The sequence below is a fragment of the Scyliorhinus torazame genome, chromosome 2 (assembly GCF_047496885.1).
Source record: "Scyliorhinus torazame isolate Kashiwa2021f chromosome 2, sScyTor2.1, whole genome shotgun sequence".
Classification (NCBI taxonomy): domain Eukaryota; kingdom Metazoa; phylum Chordata; class Chondrichthyes; order Carcharhiniformes; family Scyliorhinidae; genus Scyliorhinus; species Scyliorhinus torazame.
In genome coordinates, this window is record NC_092708.1 from 321,872,454 (window position 1) to 321,887,462 (window position 15,009).

General features: G+C 40.7%; 1 protein-coding gene across 1 annotated transcript in view; it reads left to right on the plus strand.

The window, feature by feature from the left end:
* The window catches only part of gch1 (GTP cyclohydrolase 1), a 49,609-nt gene extending 35,118 nt beyond the window's left edge, over positions 1-14,491 (plus strand). Inside the window, exons 3-6 of the mRNA XM_072489705.1 lie at positions 1,633-1,688; positions 4,056-4,087; positions 6,676-6,760; positions 10,951-14,491. Of these exons, the coding sequence (XP_072345806.1) occupies positions 1,633-1,688; positions 4,056-4,087; positions 6,676-6,760; positions 10,951-11,077 (300 nt within the window). The 3' untranslated portion in view covers positions 11,078-14,491. The remainder of the gene's footprint in view (positions 1-1,632; positions 1,689-4,055; positions 4,088-6,675; positions 6,761-10,950) is intronic.
* Positions 14,492-15,009: the final 518 nt, after the last annotated feature.

Genomic DNA, 15,009 nt, shown 5'->3' on the forward strand with positions numbered 1-15,009 from the left:
TGCAATGAAGTTACTATGAAAAGCCACTCGTCGCCACATTTTGGCGCCTGTTCGGGTACACAGAGGGAGAATTCAGAATGTCCAAATTGCCTAACAGCACGTCTTTCGGGACTTGTGGGAGGAAACCGGAGCACCCGGAGGAAACCCACGTAAACACGGAGAATGTACAGCTTCCGCACAGACAGTGACCCAAGTCGGGAATCGAACCTGGGACCCTGGCGCTGTGAGGCAACCGTGTTAACCACTGTGCTACCTTGCCACCCATTCCTCATTCTTTCTCATTCCTCTGCTTTTTTTGGCCTCTGTGTTGACTTGCTCTTAGGTCACTGGAGTTGCCAGGGCGCGCTTTATAAATAGTTATAAATAAATTGTGCACTGGAGGGTTGTTGTTCATCTCCGATGCTCCTGTGCAAAGTTGCTGTAACTTTCTGAAGCTGAATTGTTGGTCGAATCTGGGCTCCAGGCTGTGGGCAATGTCTTATCTCAGCATGACAGTGTTATTTGTTCAGATCTTTCAATGTCTGCAGCTACCACCGAGTCAAAGTTGAAGAAATCTGCCTTTAAATATAGTTGCCTTAAGCTGTACCCTGTTCTTATGTCACTTAATTTTACTGGAAATGATAGAAAATGGAGGATTTGGAATAAGCAATTAAATGGGTTGAGTTTACGCCTTTTAAAAAAAAAAAAAAAAAAAAACGTATTAAGCTCCCTTGGACAAAGAGCAATCATGCTGAAGTGCAAATAAATTTATTTGTCCTTTTCCTCAATTATGTATATCATGTTCACAATCCATAGTTACTAATTTCACCTGTTAAACATAAAACTCTTTGACTTTGAAATTGTCTCCTTTTTTTCAGGTTTCAATTGGTTATTTACCAAACAGAAAAGTTATAGGAGTGAGCAAGTTAGCCAGGTAACTAGGTTCACGTGCCTGTGACAGAGACAGATACAACAGATGGGGGCTGATAGATACTGTCGTTTCAGTTGAGTGCCCACTATTCCAGACTGGACTGGAGATTGCACCCAATGAAACAAAAGGCTGCATTTCTCATACTGTTGTTATCTGTAGCAATACCCTAAGTCTTTGGTTAGACGAAAGATAGAAAACTAACACTGAAGCTACTGCAATACAGTGCATGTGTGTCTGTCAATTTTCTTTCTAAATCAAATTTGATCTTATTTTGGTCATTTCTCATGGTGAATATTATGACACAATGGTGTGCTCAAAATGTACCCATATGACCATGTGTCACTGCCCTGGATGCACAAAACAATTGTATTACTGGGATCTTTTTGCAATGACTGTTTTGCCAAAGACTTGAGATTACACAGCACTGGCTGCTGCTAACTTTAGAAAATCAGACTCTGTAGTTTAGTTCATTGGCTTGTTGTTGAATGAGCAGTTTTCCCTGAAGCCGTGTTACTCACAGCTTGCTATTTATTCCAAAAGGCTGCTTCCGATTGCATGGTCATCCCATTGCACACATTTGGCCTCATACTGATTCGGGACCCATCAGAAAATGTCAGCATCTCTCTTGTCGACAGATACTTCAATTTTGACCTGGCTGAGAATGTTCTCGGTCCCTTCTGTGTGTGGTCAGGTGTAGTCAATGTTTTCTTTCCATCCTGTAGGTACATATAGGTTATCTACCTGAAAAACGACTCCTTGGTCTCAGCAAGTTCGCCAGGTAAGTTCTGATTGGCTATGGCTGAGGGTCAATTAGGGTGTAGCTACTCCAAATCAACAGCTTATCATTTTGCTTTTCTTCTCATTTTAAATCTTAAATTGCTATATTTAAATTTAACTGAAAAAACTGGAGGAAAATGCATGTTACAAATGCCTGCAAGAAAGTTATTAATCTTTACATAATGATCAAAGAGCATACTCCTCATGAATTATACTTTTTAAAAACCTATTTAGGCAGATAACTTTAAGCTGCATTTAGGTACATCTTGCATCTTTCTTTGATCAGTTTTATTCTGAATAAGTCATTTCTAGTCCGATTCCTCTGTGGTATATTTAGCTTTACAAAGGGAGTTACAAAAATCTAAAACAAGCTGATGTTCTATTAGTAATCATAAATCAATTATTAATGCAGTTGTGTATTTCTAGATTCGCCATTTGAACTTGTTCACCTTGCGAGGCGAGAAAGACTGCATATTTATCAGATTTGTGACTTGCTAGTTTAGTGACATTTTTGAGCAGATAATTGCATGGCCTTTACAATTCATTTTCTGGGTATGGAACAAAATGACTAAGCGGTTTAAATTGCAACATCTATTATTATGCCGGACTCACTTTTCATGGCTTTTCTGTGACCCCCACAGGTTTGTATACCTTTCACAAATACATGGCCTATTTACTAGGTGCTACCTTAGTTGCGACTAGACTATTTGTGTGCCGCACACATGTACACTATTACTGGTCAAGGAAGGCAGGAGGTATTTAATGGCAGGCAGCTTTAAAATCGAAATATTCGTCATGTTGCAACTCAGTTTGATCCCGAATAAGCTTCCTTGCCGATGTATGTACATTTTACAGTGGATTCCAAACATGACTCTGGATTGACCCGTGCTAAGTAAACATAAGCTGATTATTTAAATGTGATTACATCTGACAACTGTGACAAATAACGTACACCCGCAGCTCTTAACTAATCAAACATAATTTTACTTAATCACAGTAAAACAATGTTGTTCTTCCCTGGCTTGGAAAAAAAACATTAATCTGATTGTTTAGTAGATAAAATGTCCAAGTTTGTTGGATTGCTATTTTGGATTTTTTTTTTTTAAAGTTATGTAGTTCCTTAATTTACTTGCTCAAATATAAGACTGAAATATTTTTTATGATCCGTATATATTTGAAGGATATTAATTAGATTAGTTTATGGAGGAAATACTCTACCACAGGTGGAGGGTATTGCGCCTGCAGAAAGATTGTTTTGTAAAAAAATGAAACTATCTCCACATTTTAATTTCTTCTCTTGCTGCTGAGCATCCATGTAACACTGACCTTTTATATTACCTTTAGGACAGAGACATGTGCGCTTCCATGAACATGGAAATTCACCTAGCGGATCAAATAGGAGAATGAAAATGCTCTTGACACCATTACTGCACAAAGTCGATCTGTTGCTGCAACATTTCTGTTCTTTGTCCACACAATGGAAACATGTTGTAGGATAATATGAGCCTTGGAAATTAGGAGCAGGAGTAGACCACTCGGCCCCTCGAGCCTGCTCTGCTATTCAGTAATTCGTGGCTGATTTGATTGTAATCTCAACCCCACATTCCTGCCTACCCCCGATAACCTTTCACCCCCTTGTTTATTAAGTATCTATCTACCTCTGCTTTAAACATGTTCAATAACACTGCTTCCACCGATTTGTAAGGAAGGGTATGCCAAAGGCACTCTATTCTCAGAATTTTTCCCCCTCATCTGTCTTAAATCGGTTTAACACACATTATTAAACAGTGACTCTTAGTTTTAGATTCTCCCACAAGGAGAAACATAGGTTCCGTGTACACCGTGTCACGACCCATCAGGAGCTCCTATGTTTCAATCAAGTCGCTCTTACTCTTCTAAACTCCAGCAGATACAGGCCTGGCCAATCCAACCTTTCCTCGTATGACAACATGTCCATTGCAGGTATTAGTCTAATAAACCTTCTCTGAACTGCTTCCAACGCATTTACATTATTCCTTAAAGAAGGTGATCAGTACAACACACACTGTACAAGAGTATTTAAGCAAACCATTTTCTTAAATGCTTCGCCACCTGGCATTTTAGCCACTTAAGCTCTGAAAGATATTTCTGATTTCAAAATATGCTTGCTTAAATCTTTACATGTGGATTGCAATGCCAGTTTATCTCAAACGATGGGCATTATGGAGAAATAATCAGAACCTTAACATAACCGCAGCAACTGAATCAATATTGATGCTGAACGTTTAGGAATAATTGGGTAAAAGAAGAAGTTTTGCTTGTCAGATAATATTGAGATATTTCCCCAGCTTCATACACGTTTGAATAAAGCACTGACCTTTTTTTCCAGGATTGTTGAAATCTACAGTCGGAGACTCCAAGGTAAGTATTAAATATTATTTATTTGCATTCTTAAATCATTCTAGTCCTATTTTAAGTGTGATCTTTTGTCTAATACCGAATGCATGACAGTTCTGATTTAAAAAAAAAAAAAAAAATTAGAGTACCCTATTCTTTTTTCCAATTAAGGGGCAATTTAGCGTGGCCAATTCACCTCCCCTGCACATCTGTTTGTGTTGTGGGGGTGAAACCCATGCAGATACGGGGAGAATGTGCAAACTCCACACAGACAGTGACCCAGGGTCGGGATTGAACCTGGGACCTCGGTGCCGTGAGGCAGCAGTGCTAACCACTCTGCCACCATACCGCCCTGACAACAGCTCTGATGACCCCCCACCATGGAACTATCATTCGAAGTAGATAAATGTGGCAGAAACCAGCTAATTCCTTCAAAAATGCGTCCGTTATAGCCATTTGGTTTATTAAGTTGCTGTTTTGATTTATAAGTATTGTTACTGTCCTACATGATTTGGGGCATAGGATTAAAAGAAACCAACGCTGGTCTTCATGCTCAAATCCACGATATTCTATCAGTCCAGTAGAAACAAAAATTAGATGAACCTATTCCACCGGGTAGGAGCTGTGCTTTTTCGGAGTGCTGCATTTCAGCTTTGCATAGAAGCCATTTAATTCTTTATGCTATCACCCAGCTTGCATATTTGTTGACTCAAAAAAATGACCATCCCGCTTCCAATGTGCCACCATCTACTTTATGAATTAGAAACGCAGAAAAGCATGGAGAAACCTCTGGTGAGATGGTCACTCTCGATGGCCCAACTTGTATGGCTCCTGGTGGTGCAAAATAATCTGGGGCAGTAATTTTTATTAAAATACATGTGTAGTTGGTCTCCATAGGAGGTGAAAGGAAAATGCATGACGGACATAAATAAAAAATACAAGGAAAAGATGCAGAGAAATGTTAAGGGCAAAGAGTGCGGGAAACGTAGGGAAAAAAGATGAGACATTCCAAAACAAAGCCGAATCGAGCAGATGAGAGCAAATCAAACAAACCAGGGATAAAAAGGAGAGGGACCGAGACCAGTGCCCAGATATTTAAAATCTTTAAAAGGTCTTTAAAATGTCATGTTTCCTACTCCCATTTCCATTAATTTTGGCTGGCACGGGTATCCTGGATGCAGCACCCCCACACTTACAGGCTCCATTGCAGCAGTGGATAACTCAAACCCCACCCCCACAATGTTGATGTCGCAGCCATGTTCTGTTGGTGCACATGGTTCATGGCCTCTCAGAAGAGTCGTGAACCACATGGTTCTTCTAGTCCCAAGTCGACAACCAAAAAGAAATACAGCCATTTAACATTCCTTTTGAAATACATCACCCCTCTTAGTTTCTCATAAAGCTGTTAATCAGAGTCATTCATAGTATCAATTTTGAAGAGCTTTTATCTGCTTCAGATCTTAATCTTCTGTAAACAAACACCGAGGCGTTGAAAAGTCAATCAAACAAAGCTTGTACTCCTTTTAAACTGTGTAAGCCTTGCCTACTGACCTAATTGGATTAGTCATTCTTTGAGCTTAGCCAGGCATTTATAATGTATCCATCTGGCAACTGTATCAACAGAAGCAAACATCTGTTTTTTTCCCCACATGGCTTCACTATGAATGTTTGGCTGAACTCCAATAATGACTAATTCGATGAGCTCAGCAGTTAATGTTTACACAACTTGAAGGGGAGTTCATAAGAGGTTGCCAGCTGAGCAGTTTTTCTTCAAAGGAGATTATCAAAACTTCTGCTTATGTTGTCAGTTTCAGAATTTGACCTGCCAGACTTCACGATGGTTCATTGGTTCTGTACATGGTAGATGTGGGAGAGTGGGTAAAGAGGTTGCATGGGGGCTGTGGAGGGGGCATAGGAGATATCAGATGGAATGGGGTTGGGTGAAGGGGAGTCATGGCTTGAGGGCCTGACAGTCATGATTACAACAGGGCTGATGTTCCAGTAAATGGTGGCAGGTTTTCCGACCTGCCAGCCTTGTCATCCATCTGCCTACATTGCCACCTCAGGCCTGTCTCTAAATACAGTGGGCCCGATTCCATCCTGCCACATCCCTCTGACACAAAATTGGGAGGGCAGATGCCTCCTTAATGGTGATGAGTTTGTAGGGTCAGGAAAGATACAAGTCTGATGAGTGAAGCAGTGAGAATATAGAGCGAGTATGGAAAATGAACGAGAATATAGAGCGAGTATGGAAAAATGAACGGAGAGATGGTGATCTCACTCTACCTAGGTTCACCCTACCAACAGTCATAGATTTATTGTCACTGGGCAGCACGGTGGCGCAATGGTTAGCGCTGCTGACTCACGTCTTTGAGGACCCGGGTTCGATCCCAGCCCCGGGTCCCTGTCTGTGTGGAGTTTGCGCATTCTCCCCGTGTTTGCCTGGGTTTCACCCTCACAACCCAAAGATGTGCAGGCTAGGTGGATTGGCCACGCTAATTTGCTCCTTAATTTATTTTTATTGATATAGTATTGAAAACACAATTAAACGGTGTAGTAATTTCCCATCTTGACTCCGCCATTAATTATGATCTCTTTTATGCTGTCAACAGTACAAGAGCGTCTCACCAAGCAAATTGCTAAAGCGATCACTGAAGCCTTACAGCCTGCCGGGGTGGGAGTTGTTATTGAAGCCACGTGAGTTTTGAAACCAAATTAACTTTGCAAAACTAACCCAATGTTTTGTTCTTTCGAATAATTTTTAGTTTGGTGCAATTTTAAAATATTAACACCTTTTTAACTTGGTCATTATCAAAGATAGAAAAGTATATAAAAATATATATTTTTTATAAATAGAAAAGTATGAATAGTTTACAAGGTTTGCTAGTTTATTTTGCTGTTTTAATGTAACAAATAACAAATTGAGGGTATATAGTTGGGAGCAGTGCTGGGAATAATAGTGACGGCCTATATTTATGTGGCGCCTTTAACATAAACAGTCCCAAGGTGCTTCATAGGCCCAATATAGGAGTCTGTGACTATGAAGTATGGCACCAAGCCACATAAGGAAACATTAGGTCAGATTGCCAAAAGCTTGGTCAAAGAGTTTGGTTTTGAGGAGCATCTTAAATGAGGAAAGTGAAGGTGAAAGGAGAATATTCCAGATTTTGAGACATAGACAGGTATAGACTCAGCAACCAATAATGGGACATTTACATTTTTTAGCACAGGGCTAAATCGCTGGTTTTGAAAGCAGACCAAGGCAGGCCAGCAGCACGGTTCAATTCCCGTACCAGCCTCCCTGAACAGGTGCCGGAATGTGGCGACTAGGGGCTTTTCACAGTAACTTCCTTTGAAGCCTACTTGTGACAAGTGATTTTCATTTCATTTCAAATTGGGGAAGCACAAGAGGCCAAAATTAGGGAAGTGCTGATTTCTCAGAGGGTTGTGGTCAGGAGCAGATTACACAGATGAGGAGGGGGTGAGGCCATGGAATACAGGAAATGGGAGCAGAGTAAGCCATTAGGCCCCTTGAGCCTGCTCTGCCATTTGACTAGATCATGGCTGATCTGCTACCTCAACTGCATTATCCCGATATCCCTGGATGTCTTTACTATGTAAAAATCTATTGATCTCTGTCTTGAACACACTCAGTAGTTGAGCTTCCACAGCTTCTCTGGAGTAGAGAATTCCAAAGATTCATCACTCTCTGAATGAATAAATTTTTCCTTATCTCAATCCTAAATGGCCTATCTCTGATTCTGAGATTGTGTCCCCTAATTCTAGATTCCCTCCAGCCTGGGGAAACACCCTCCCTGCCTCTACCTTGTCAAGAGATCACCTCTCGATCTTCTAAACTTGAGCGAATGCATGCCCAGTCTCCTCAACCTCTCCTCATAGGACAATCCAATCATCCCAGGAATCAGTTAAGTGAACTTTTGATGGCCAATATGTCCTCCCTTACGTAAGAGGAGCAAACTGCACAATGCAGGTGCGGTCTCACCAAGATCCATGCAATTGCAGCAAGACATCTTTACTCCTATACTCCAGTCCTCTTGCAATAAAGGCCAACATGCCATTTGCTGCACGTACATGTTAGCTTTCAGTGACTCATGAACCAGGAGGCCCAGGTCTCTTTGGACAGCAATACTTCTCTCGTAATTGATGAAATAATCTGCATTTTAAAAAAAAAGAAAAATAATAATTTTTTATTCTCCTCCTTTTTCACATTTTCTCCCAAATTTACACCCAACAATAAAAAATAATCAGTAACGAATGTAATGTCAATCCCCATATCAATAACATCGATCCCACCAAACCCTCCAAACATTAGCCCGCATGTTAACATAAACAAATGACAGAGGAATCAGGAATCACTCATAGACCCCATTAACACATACAGTCCCCCTCCCCCCAACCCTCCCAGCCCCAACCCCCCTAATGTTCGATGTGATCCAATTCTCGAAAGTGCATAATAATGCCCATGAATTGTAGAACCCCTCCATCCTTCCCCTCGGTTCAAATTTGATCTTTTCAAGCATCAAGAATTCCAGCAGGTCCCCCTGCCACGCCAGGGCACAGTGTGGAGAGATTAATCCCTAACAGGATCCGCCTTCGGGTGATCAACGAGGCGAAGGCTACAACATCTGCCTCGGCGCCCGTTTCCAACTCCGGCTGGTCCGACACCCCGAATATGGCCTCCTGAACGCCCGGGTCCAGTTTCACATGCACCACTTTAGAGATTACCCTAAACACCTCCTTCCAGTAATCCTCCAGCTTTGGACAGGACCAAAACATATAAACGTGATTTGCGCCCCCCCCCCGCAACGTTCACATACATCTTCTACCCCCTCAAAGATCCGACTCATCCTCGCCCTTGTAAGGTGCGCTCTATACACCACCTTCAGCTGTATCAGCCCCAACCTCGCACACGAGAAATAATCTGCATTTTTGTTTTCCCTTCACATTTTCTACATTGTATTCCACCTGCTGTGCTTTTGCTCCTTCATTTAGCCCATCCAGATCCCCCTCCAAGCCTCTTTGCATTCTACTCACGACTCACATTGCCACTTAATTTTGTCATCGGCAAACTTGGAAATATTACATGAGGCCACTGATAGAAACTGTAGTAACTGGGGTCCAAGCACTGACCCTTGTGGCACCCCACCAGTCATAGCTTGTCAAACTGAGAATAACTAATTTATTTCTACTCTCTGTTTTATGTGTTAACCAGTTCTCAATCCATGCTAGTATGTTACCCCAAATCCCACGTGCTCTAATTCTCTTGACTAACCTCCTGCATGGGACCTTATCAAAAGCCATTTGAAAATCCAAATACAGCACATCTACTGGCCCTCCCTTATCTATTCTGCTTCTAGCCTCCTCAAAAATCTCCCAACAGGTTTTTCAAACATTATTCCCATTTGATAAATCCATATAGACTTTACACAATCCTGTCATAAATTTCTAACTGACCGGCTATCACACCTGTTATAATATTCTAGCCGTTTCCCTAGCACTGATGGTTTTGAAACCAAGGTTGAGAATTTTAAATCAAGACGGTGCTTGACTTGGAGCCAATTGGCGAGAATAGGGGTGATAGGGGAATGGGGTCTTTTGTGATTTAAGACGCAGGGAACAGGGTTTTGGAAGACATTCTGCAGAGGGTAGAATGTGAGAGACCAGCCAGGAGTGTGTTGCAATAGTCGAGCCTAGAGGTAATGAACGCATTAATGAATGTCAAGATGAAACTGAAATCCAATCCCCGATGTAATCTTATAACCATGTGAATGTGGTGTGGGTGCACTCTTGTTACCAAATATAGACACTGCTGGCAAGGCCACATATATTGGCTGGCTTAATATTCCTGAGAAGGCATTGATGGGCCTTCTCTTTTCTACTATCTTGCGGCATTGGTAGGTAATTCCAAGATATTTATCCAACAGCAGAGAAGAAATGGATGTGTCTTGGAGGAGGATTTGGCATCAATGGTGCTTCAGTAATTCTCAGTGGTATTTAGTGGTAGAGGTTACAAGACCGGGGGAAGCTGAATTTTTGCAGTGCGTTCTTTAGCTTGCACGTCCTGCAGTCATAACGTGTGAGTGGTGGAGGAAGTGGGTGATGAGGCTGGGACATTGCTGTGCCCTGCAGGATGCTGAGCTCTTTATGTTGCAGCTTCATCCGTCTGGGTCAGAATATTCCATCACACATCTGACGTAAACCTTGGCGATGGAAAGGTTGCAGCACACAGGGAAGCCATTTGAGCCCTCTGGACTGTAGCTGCCCCCTGCAAGAACTCACCTGGAGGATAATTGAATTGAACCACATGGAAGACGAGGAGGAAGCAGATGAATGGTAGAAATGTGAGGAAGGAGATGGAGAAGACGGGATGGAGAAAGAATGGGGCACGGGGGTGGGGGTGGGGGGGGAATTGGAAGAGAGCAGTGAGGAGGGAAGAAGAGATGGGGGGGGGGGGAGGTGGGAGAGGAGAAATTGGGAAGAGAGGGAGAGAATCCAGGGAAGTTGATGTGGCTGGGTAACTTTGAAGGAGGGAGAGTGAGGTGAGGAAAAGACAATGGGAATGGGGAGAGCAGAGGTGTAGAACAATGGCAAAACAGCTCCACGGTTGGATGGCTGCGCTCAGTCTTGGGCTGGGGATTTGGAGGTTAGAAAAACACTGGCTTGGTTTCGGAAGACTGTGCTCGTGAGAAGTTTGGAGTTAAATATAAACTGAAGGCTGATTGAAAATAGATGTTTGTAATTGTGAATGGGGTGCAAAATGAAGTTGCTCCAAACCCAGAAAGCAGCAGACCATTCTGAAATGTCTGAAAAAAATGAGGTAGAGAATACCGTCACCAAACTTGTTTCTATCATCTTTTATGTTGCAGACACATGTGCATGGTGATGAGGGGAGTGCAGAAGATGAACAGTAAAACTGTAACCAGCACTATGCTCGGTGTTTTCCGGGAAGACCCAAAGACCCGTGAAGAGTTTCTGACTCTTATTAGAAACTGAAAACCGTGCTCTGGCCTGAACAGGCTGCTTTTAGATGTGCAGTACATGTTTTAATTGTTTTTACCAGTTTGTATTCTGTCATATGTGTAGATTCAGGATTCAGACTGATGGAAAAATATCAAATTGTTAATAGGAATGTACGTTGGGCTACGCCAATATACTTGTAACAAACAGTCTCTGTCCTTAAAGTGTTTAATATGTGGCTGTAATGAATTTCTCAGAACGATACCATATTGTAGTTTCACAGCTTTTATGCCTTGTAACCAATAGGTTGGTATTTGATGCACTTAAAGCAAATGGCGGCTTTCTCAGAACATTTAGACAAACCTACGGACTTATAGTGATTAACTAACAACTAAAATACTTTCTTCTTCACATCTAACAGATAGTGGAACCGGGAAAAATTCCAAGTGGTTCTGAATTTTCGCTAAATGCTTCATTCATCTCACATTGTGCACACTTGCATGGTTGAGATTTAATTTATTTTTCTTATCAGCATCGAACAGTGCTTCTGATGATTTTTGAGTTGATAACTGCAGAATTTGAAGTGGTGACTGTGAAAGTGCTGCTAGTGTGTGGAGCTGGTGAATTCTTTATGTATGGAGTTCTGACTCCACTCCGTTGGTAAATTCATTTCAGCAGATCAAGCCAGACCCTTGCAATACTGTCGTTTCTTCAGAGTGGGTAAACAAATCTGTACAGAAAGGCGGTACCTTAGCTTGATCAAATCGAGATTTCTTTATTTATCAAAAGATAATTAGGAATGCAGGAGGTCAATCTGCCATCTGACTTTATCCATCCAGAATGTCTCTAAAATTAGGGTGGCCAATTGGTCCTTAATGATGCTAGGATTTTTGACTCCACTGTTTGGTCTAAGAGACCATTCCATGTATTGGACAGCATGGCTCTTCTGTCACCTTTCTGCGTCCATGACCAAGAATTGGCACAGGGCTAAAGATGTAGCCTGACAAGAGAATTGTATAACTACGTCGTCCATTAACTTCTGTAATACTGATTGGCAACATAGTTCAACATTCCATTGGCTAAATTATAAACTGGAAATGGTTCGACTGGTTTGTGTTCATGTTTATGCTGAGTCATAATCCTACATCTGCCCCATTCACCTATAAATCACCTGCCTCACGCATTGTTAAATGTTAACGTGGTCCCTGATTCATTCCATAGCCTCCCAAACCTCTGTGAAATAAAAACACAATTATTTACCTGCTATCACAGAAGGAGGAGAAGATAAAATCATGGGGCAAGTTGGGTTAAAGTTGACATGCATAGGTCAAGGAATGCTGAAAAGAATCTGGAAATACATGTGCCTGGCAGTTTTCTGTTAATATTGACTAATTTACAAGTGATGGATGGAGAATTTAACTGAAAAAAAATTACTTATTTTGCAGCAAAAATATGAATTACCAAATTTAGGTAATTTTCTCTTTTTTTTTTTTGCTTAGGCAAATTTCACTGTCTTTCACACAACTTGAATTACTGGATCTGATGCTTTGTACCATGCAGATATTTAATTTACCTGGTGGCAAGGCAATTTAATGAAATATTTAATTATCAGTGTTTAAATGTGTCATTGTTAACTAAAGATCTAGCAGAATCTGAGTGTAAGTAGGACTTTGAGATTGCGTGCTGTGAATATTAACATGCTTAACACATTTGAATGGAATTCGTTCGTTGCCTGCTTTTTAATGGAGGTGTTAAACCTTTTAAACATGACCAAGTTAATGCCCGTGTTAAAATAGCAGGCAAAGAAATTTGGAGGAACCCAACAGGCAGTTGTACACTAATATTTGCACAGAATTATTTCAAGGTCTGTAGACATGATGCATACTAAATGCTTAACTATTCCGCAGAAATAATTTTCCTCCCAAGTTTATTTGCAAGTATTAAAATTAACTATTTAGTCGTTTGATAGTACAGATCTTGAGCATCGCAGTGAAAATGCTTTTATTGTCGAAGCTTTTTGTCTTGCACTTGTCAGAACATTCACAAGAATGCAATGCAAGGGAAATCAACAAAAATACTGTAAGAGAGAGTGCTGATTGGTTGGCATGTGGTCTCTGCTGGAGGTGTTTCCATGGAGAATGCACCAGTTTACAGAATCACAGAATTGTTTAGCACAGGAGACTATTTGGCTCGTTAAAAATATTTTGTTAAGGTACAGAATCATAGAACTATAAAATCCATACAGTGCAGAAGGAGGCCGTTGGGCCCATCGAGTCTGCACCGACCCTCTGAAAGAGCACCCTGCCTAGGTCCACTCCCCTGCCCTATCTCCGTAACCAGTCTAACCTGCACATCTTTCGACACTAAGGAGTAATTTAGCATGGCTGATCAACCTAATCTGTACATCTTTGGACTGTAGGAGGAAACCCACACAGACATGGGGAGAAAGTGCAAACTCCACACAGACAGATAACTATCTTTAAGCATCGAATACTGTCCTGTGTTTTCTAAGGATTCAGAATGCAATGTGTATCTGTGGTGGTGTTGATTGAAGATTAGTTTTTTCTTCAAGAAAGCAATTTCTTCTTGTCTACTTTTTAAAAATAGCTCCCAACAGATTACTCAACAAAAATGTCAACTTAGGACCCAACTAATATAAGTAGTTTATTGCAACAAGGAAAATCTGAAATTTTTCTCTCTAATTGATTCATGCTTTGAGCCAGCAAGGGTTTGGTACAGGCACTGACTACTAGCACATCGGAAAGTGATGACGTTCAGAGTGAAGGATTAAGCATTATACACTGATTACTGTAAGATTATTTCTTGATAAGTTGCAGCTGAATGCCACAAAAGTTTTATGATCGATGTATGATCCTCCATGTAACATGTATGATCCTCCATGTAACATTTAAGTGTATGTCTCTTTATTAATGTGTATTTACTTAAATGTGTACTCTATTGTGCAGTGATAATCCTTTATTTTAAAAGTAAATTATATTTTCATGTACTGACTGTGTGACATTATAGCACCCTGCAGTGCCCAAGTGAATACTACTGTATTCTGCATTGCTCAATGTTGATGTGCAATTTTGTGTAGGGAAAACTGGATGTTTTTAATTGATCTATTTAACTAGATAGCAGACCTGATTTGTATACAAATTTGCTCTAAACAAGTTCCTTCTGTTTGAGGTAGGGAAAAACATGTAATTCAGGTATGTGGAATTCCACACTCCGTGGAAGTTGTCCTGAGCAACCCTGGTGTCGTGTATTAACCTGGAGTTTGTTAGCATTAAAACGTGGCCTTGGACTTTGTTGTATCTTCTGAGGCTATGTTTGTTTTAATCACGCATTTTGTAATTGTTCTGTCGTTTTTGAAATGCATTTCATTTTAGTGCGCATAAGGGACTGTACTGAATAAAGTCACAAATAAAGATTACAATGTATATATAATATGCCTTGTTTATACAAAGTATCATTGATACTACCAATTTAATCTACTATAACCTAAAAATTTCAATGAGTTGACCATCCTAAAGTTTATTTCTTTGTGGAAATTTAACTGTTTTATTTTAAACTATGACATTGTGAAATGTTCTTCCCTTGATATTTTTGGATTATTTAATGCTTTTGATCTGATTTAATGTGAAGATGGTGGCTGTCTCACTCTGGTTCATGAGGCAGGGATGGGGGAGGTCAGCTTTGCACAAAACCTGTTGGGTGTTGTGATCTGCTAGTGAATCAGCAGTTTACAAGCAAATCTGATTAAAGCATTAATTAGGTATGTAAAGCCCAGATAAAAGTGTGAAACATTTGCTTCTCTACAACAACTTGGATTTATATTGTGGCAGTAATATAGAATAATGTCCCATCGTGGTTCACAGTAGGGTAACAAGACAAAAATCAATACTAAAGGAACAGATATTAGGATTGGTGCCTGCTCAAAGAGGTGAGTATTAAAATGAGTTATA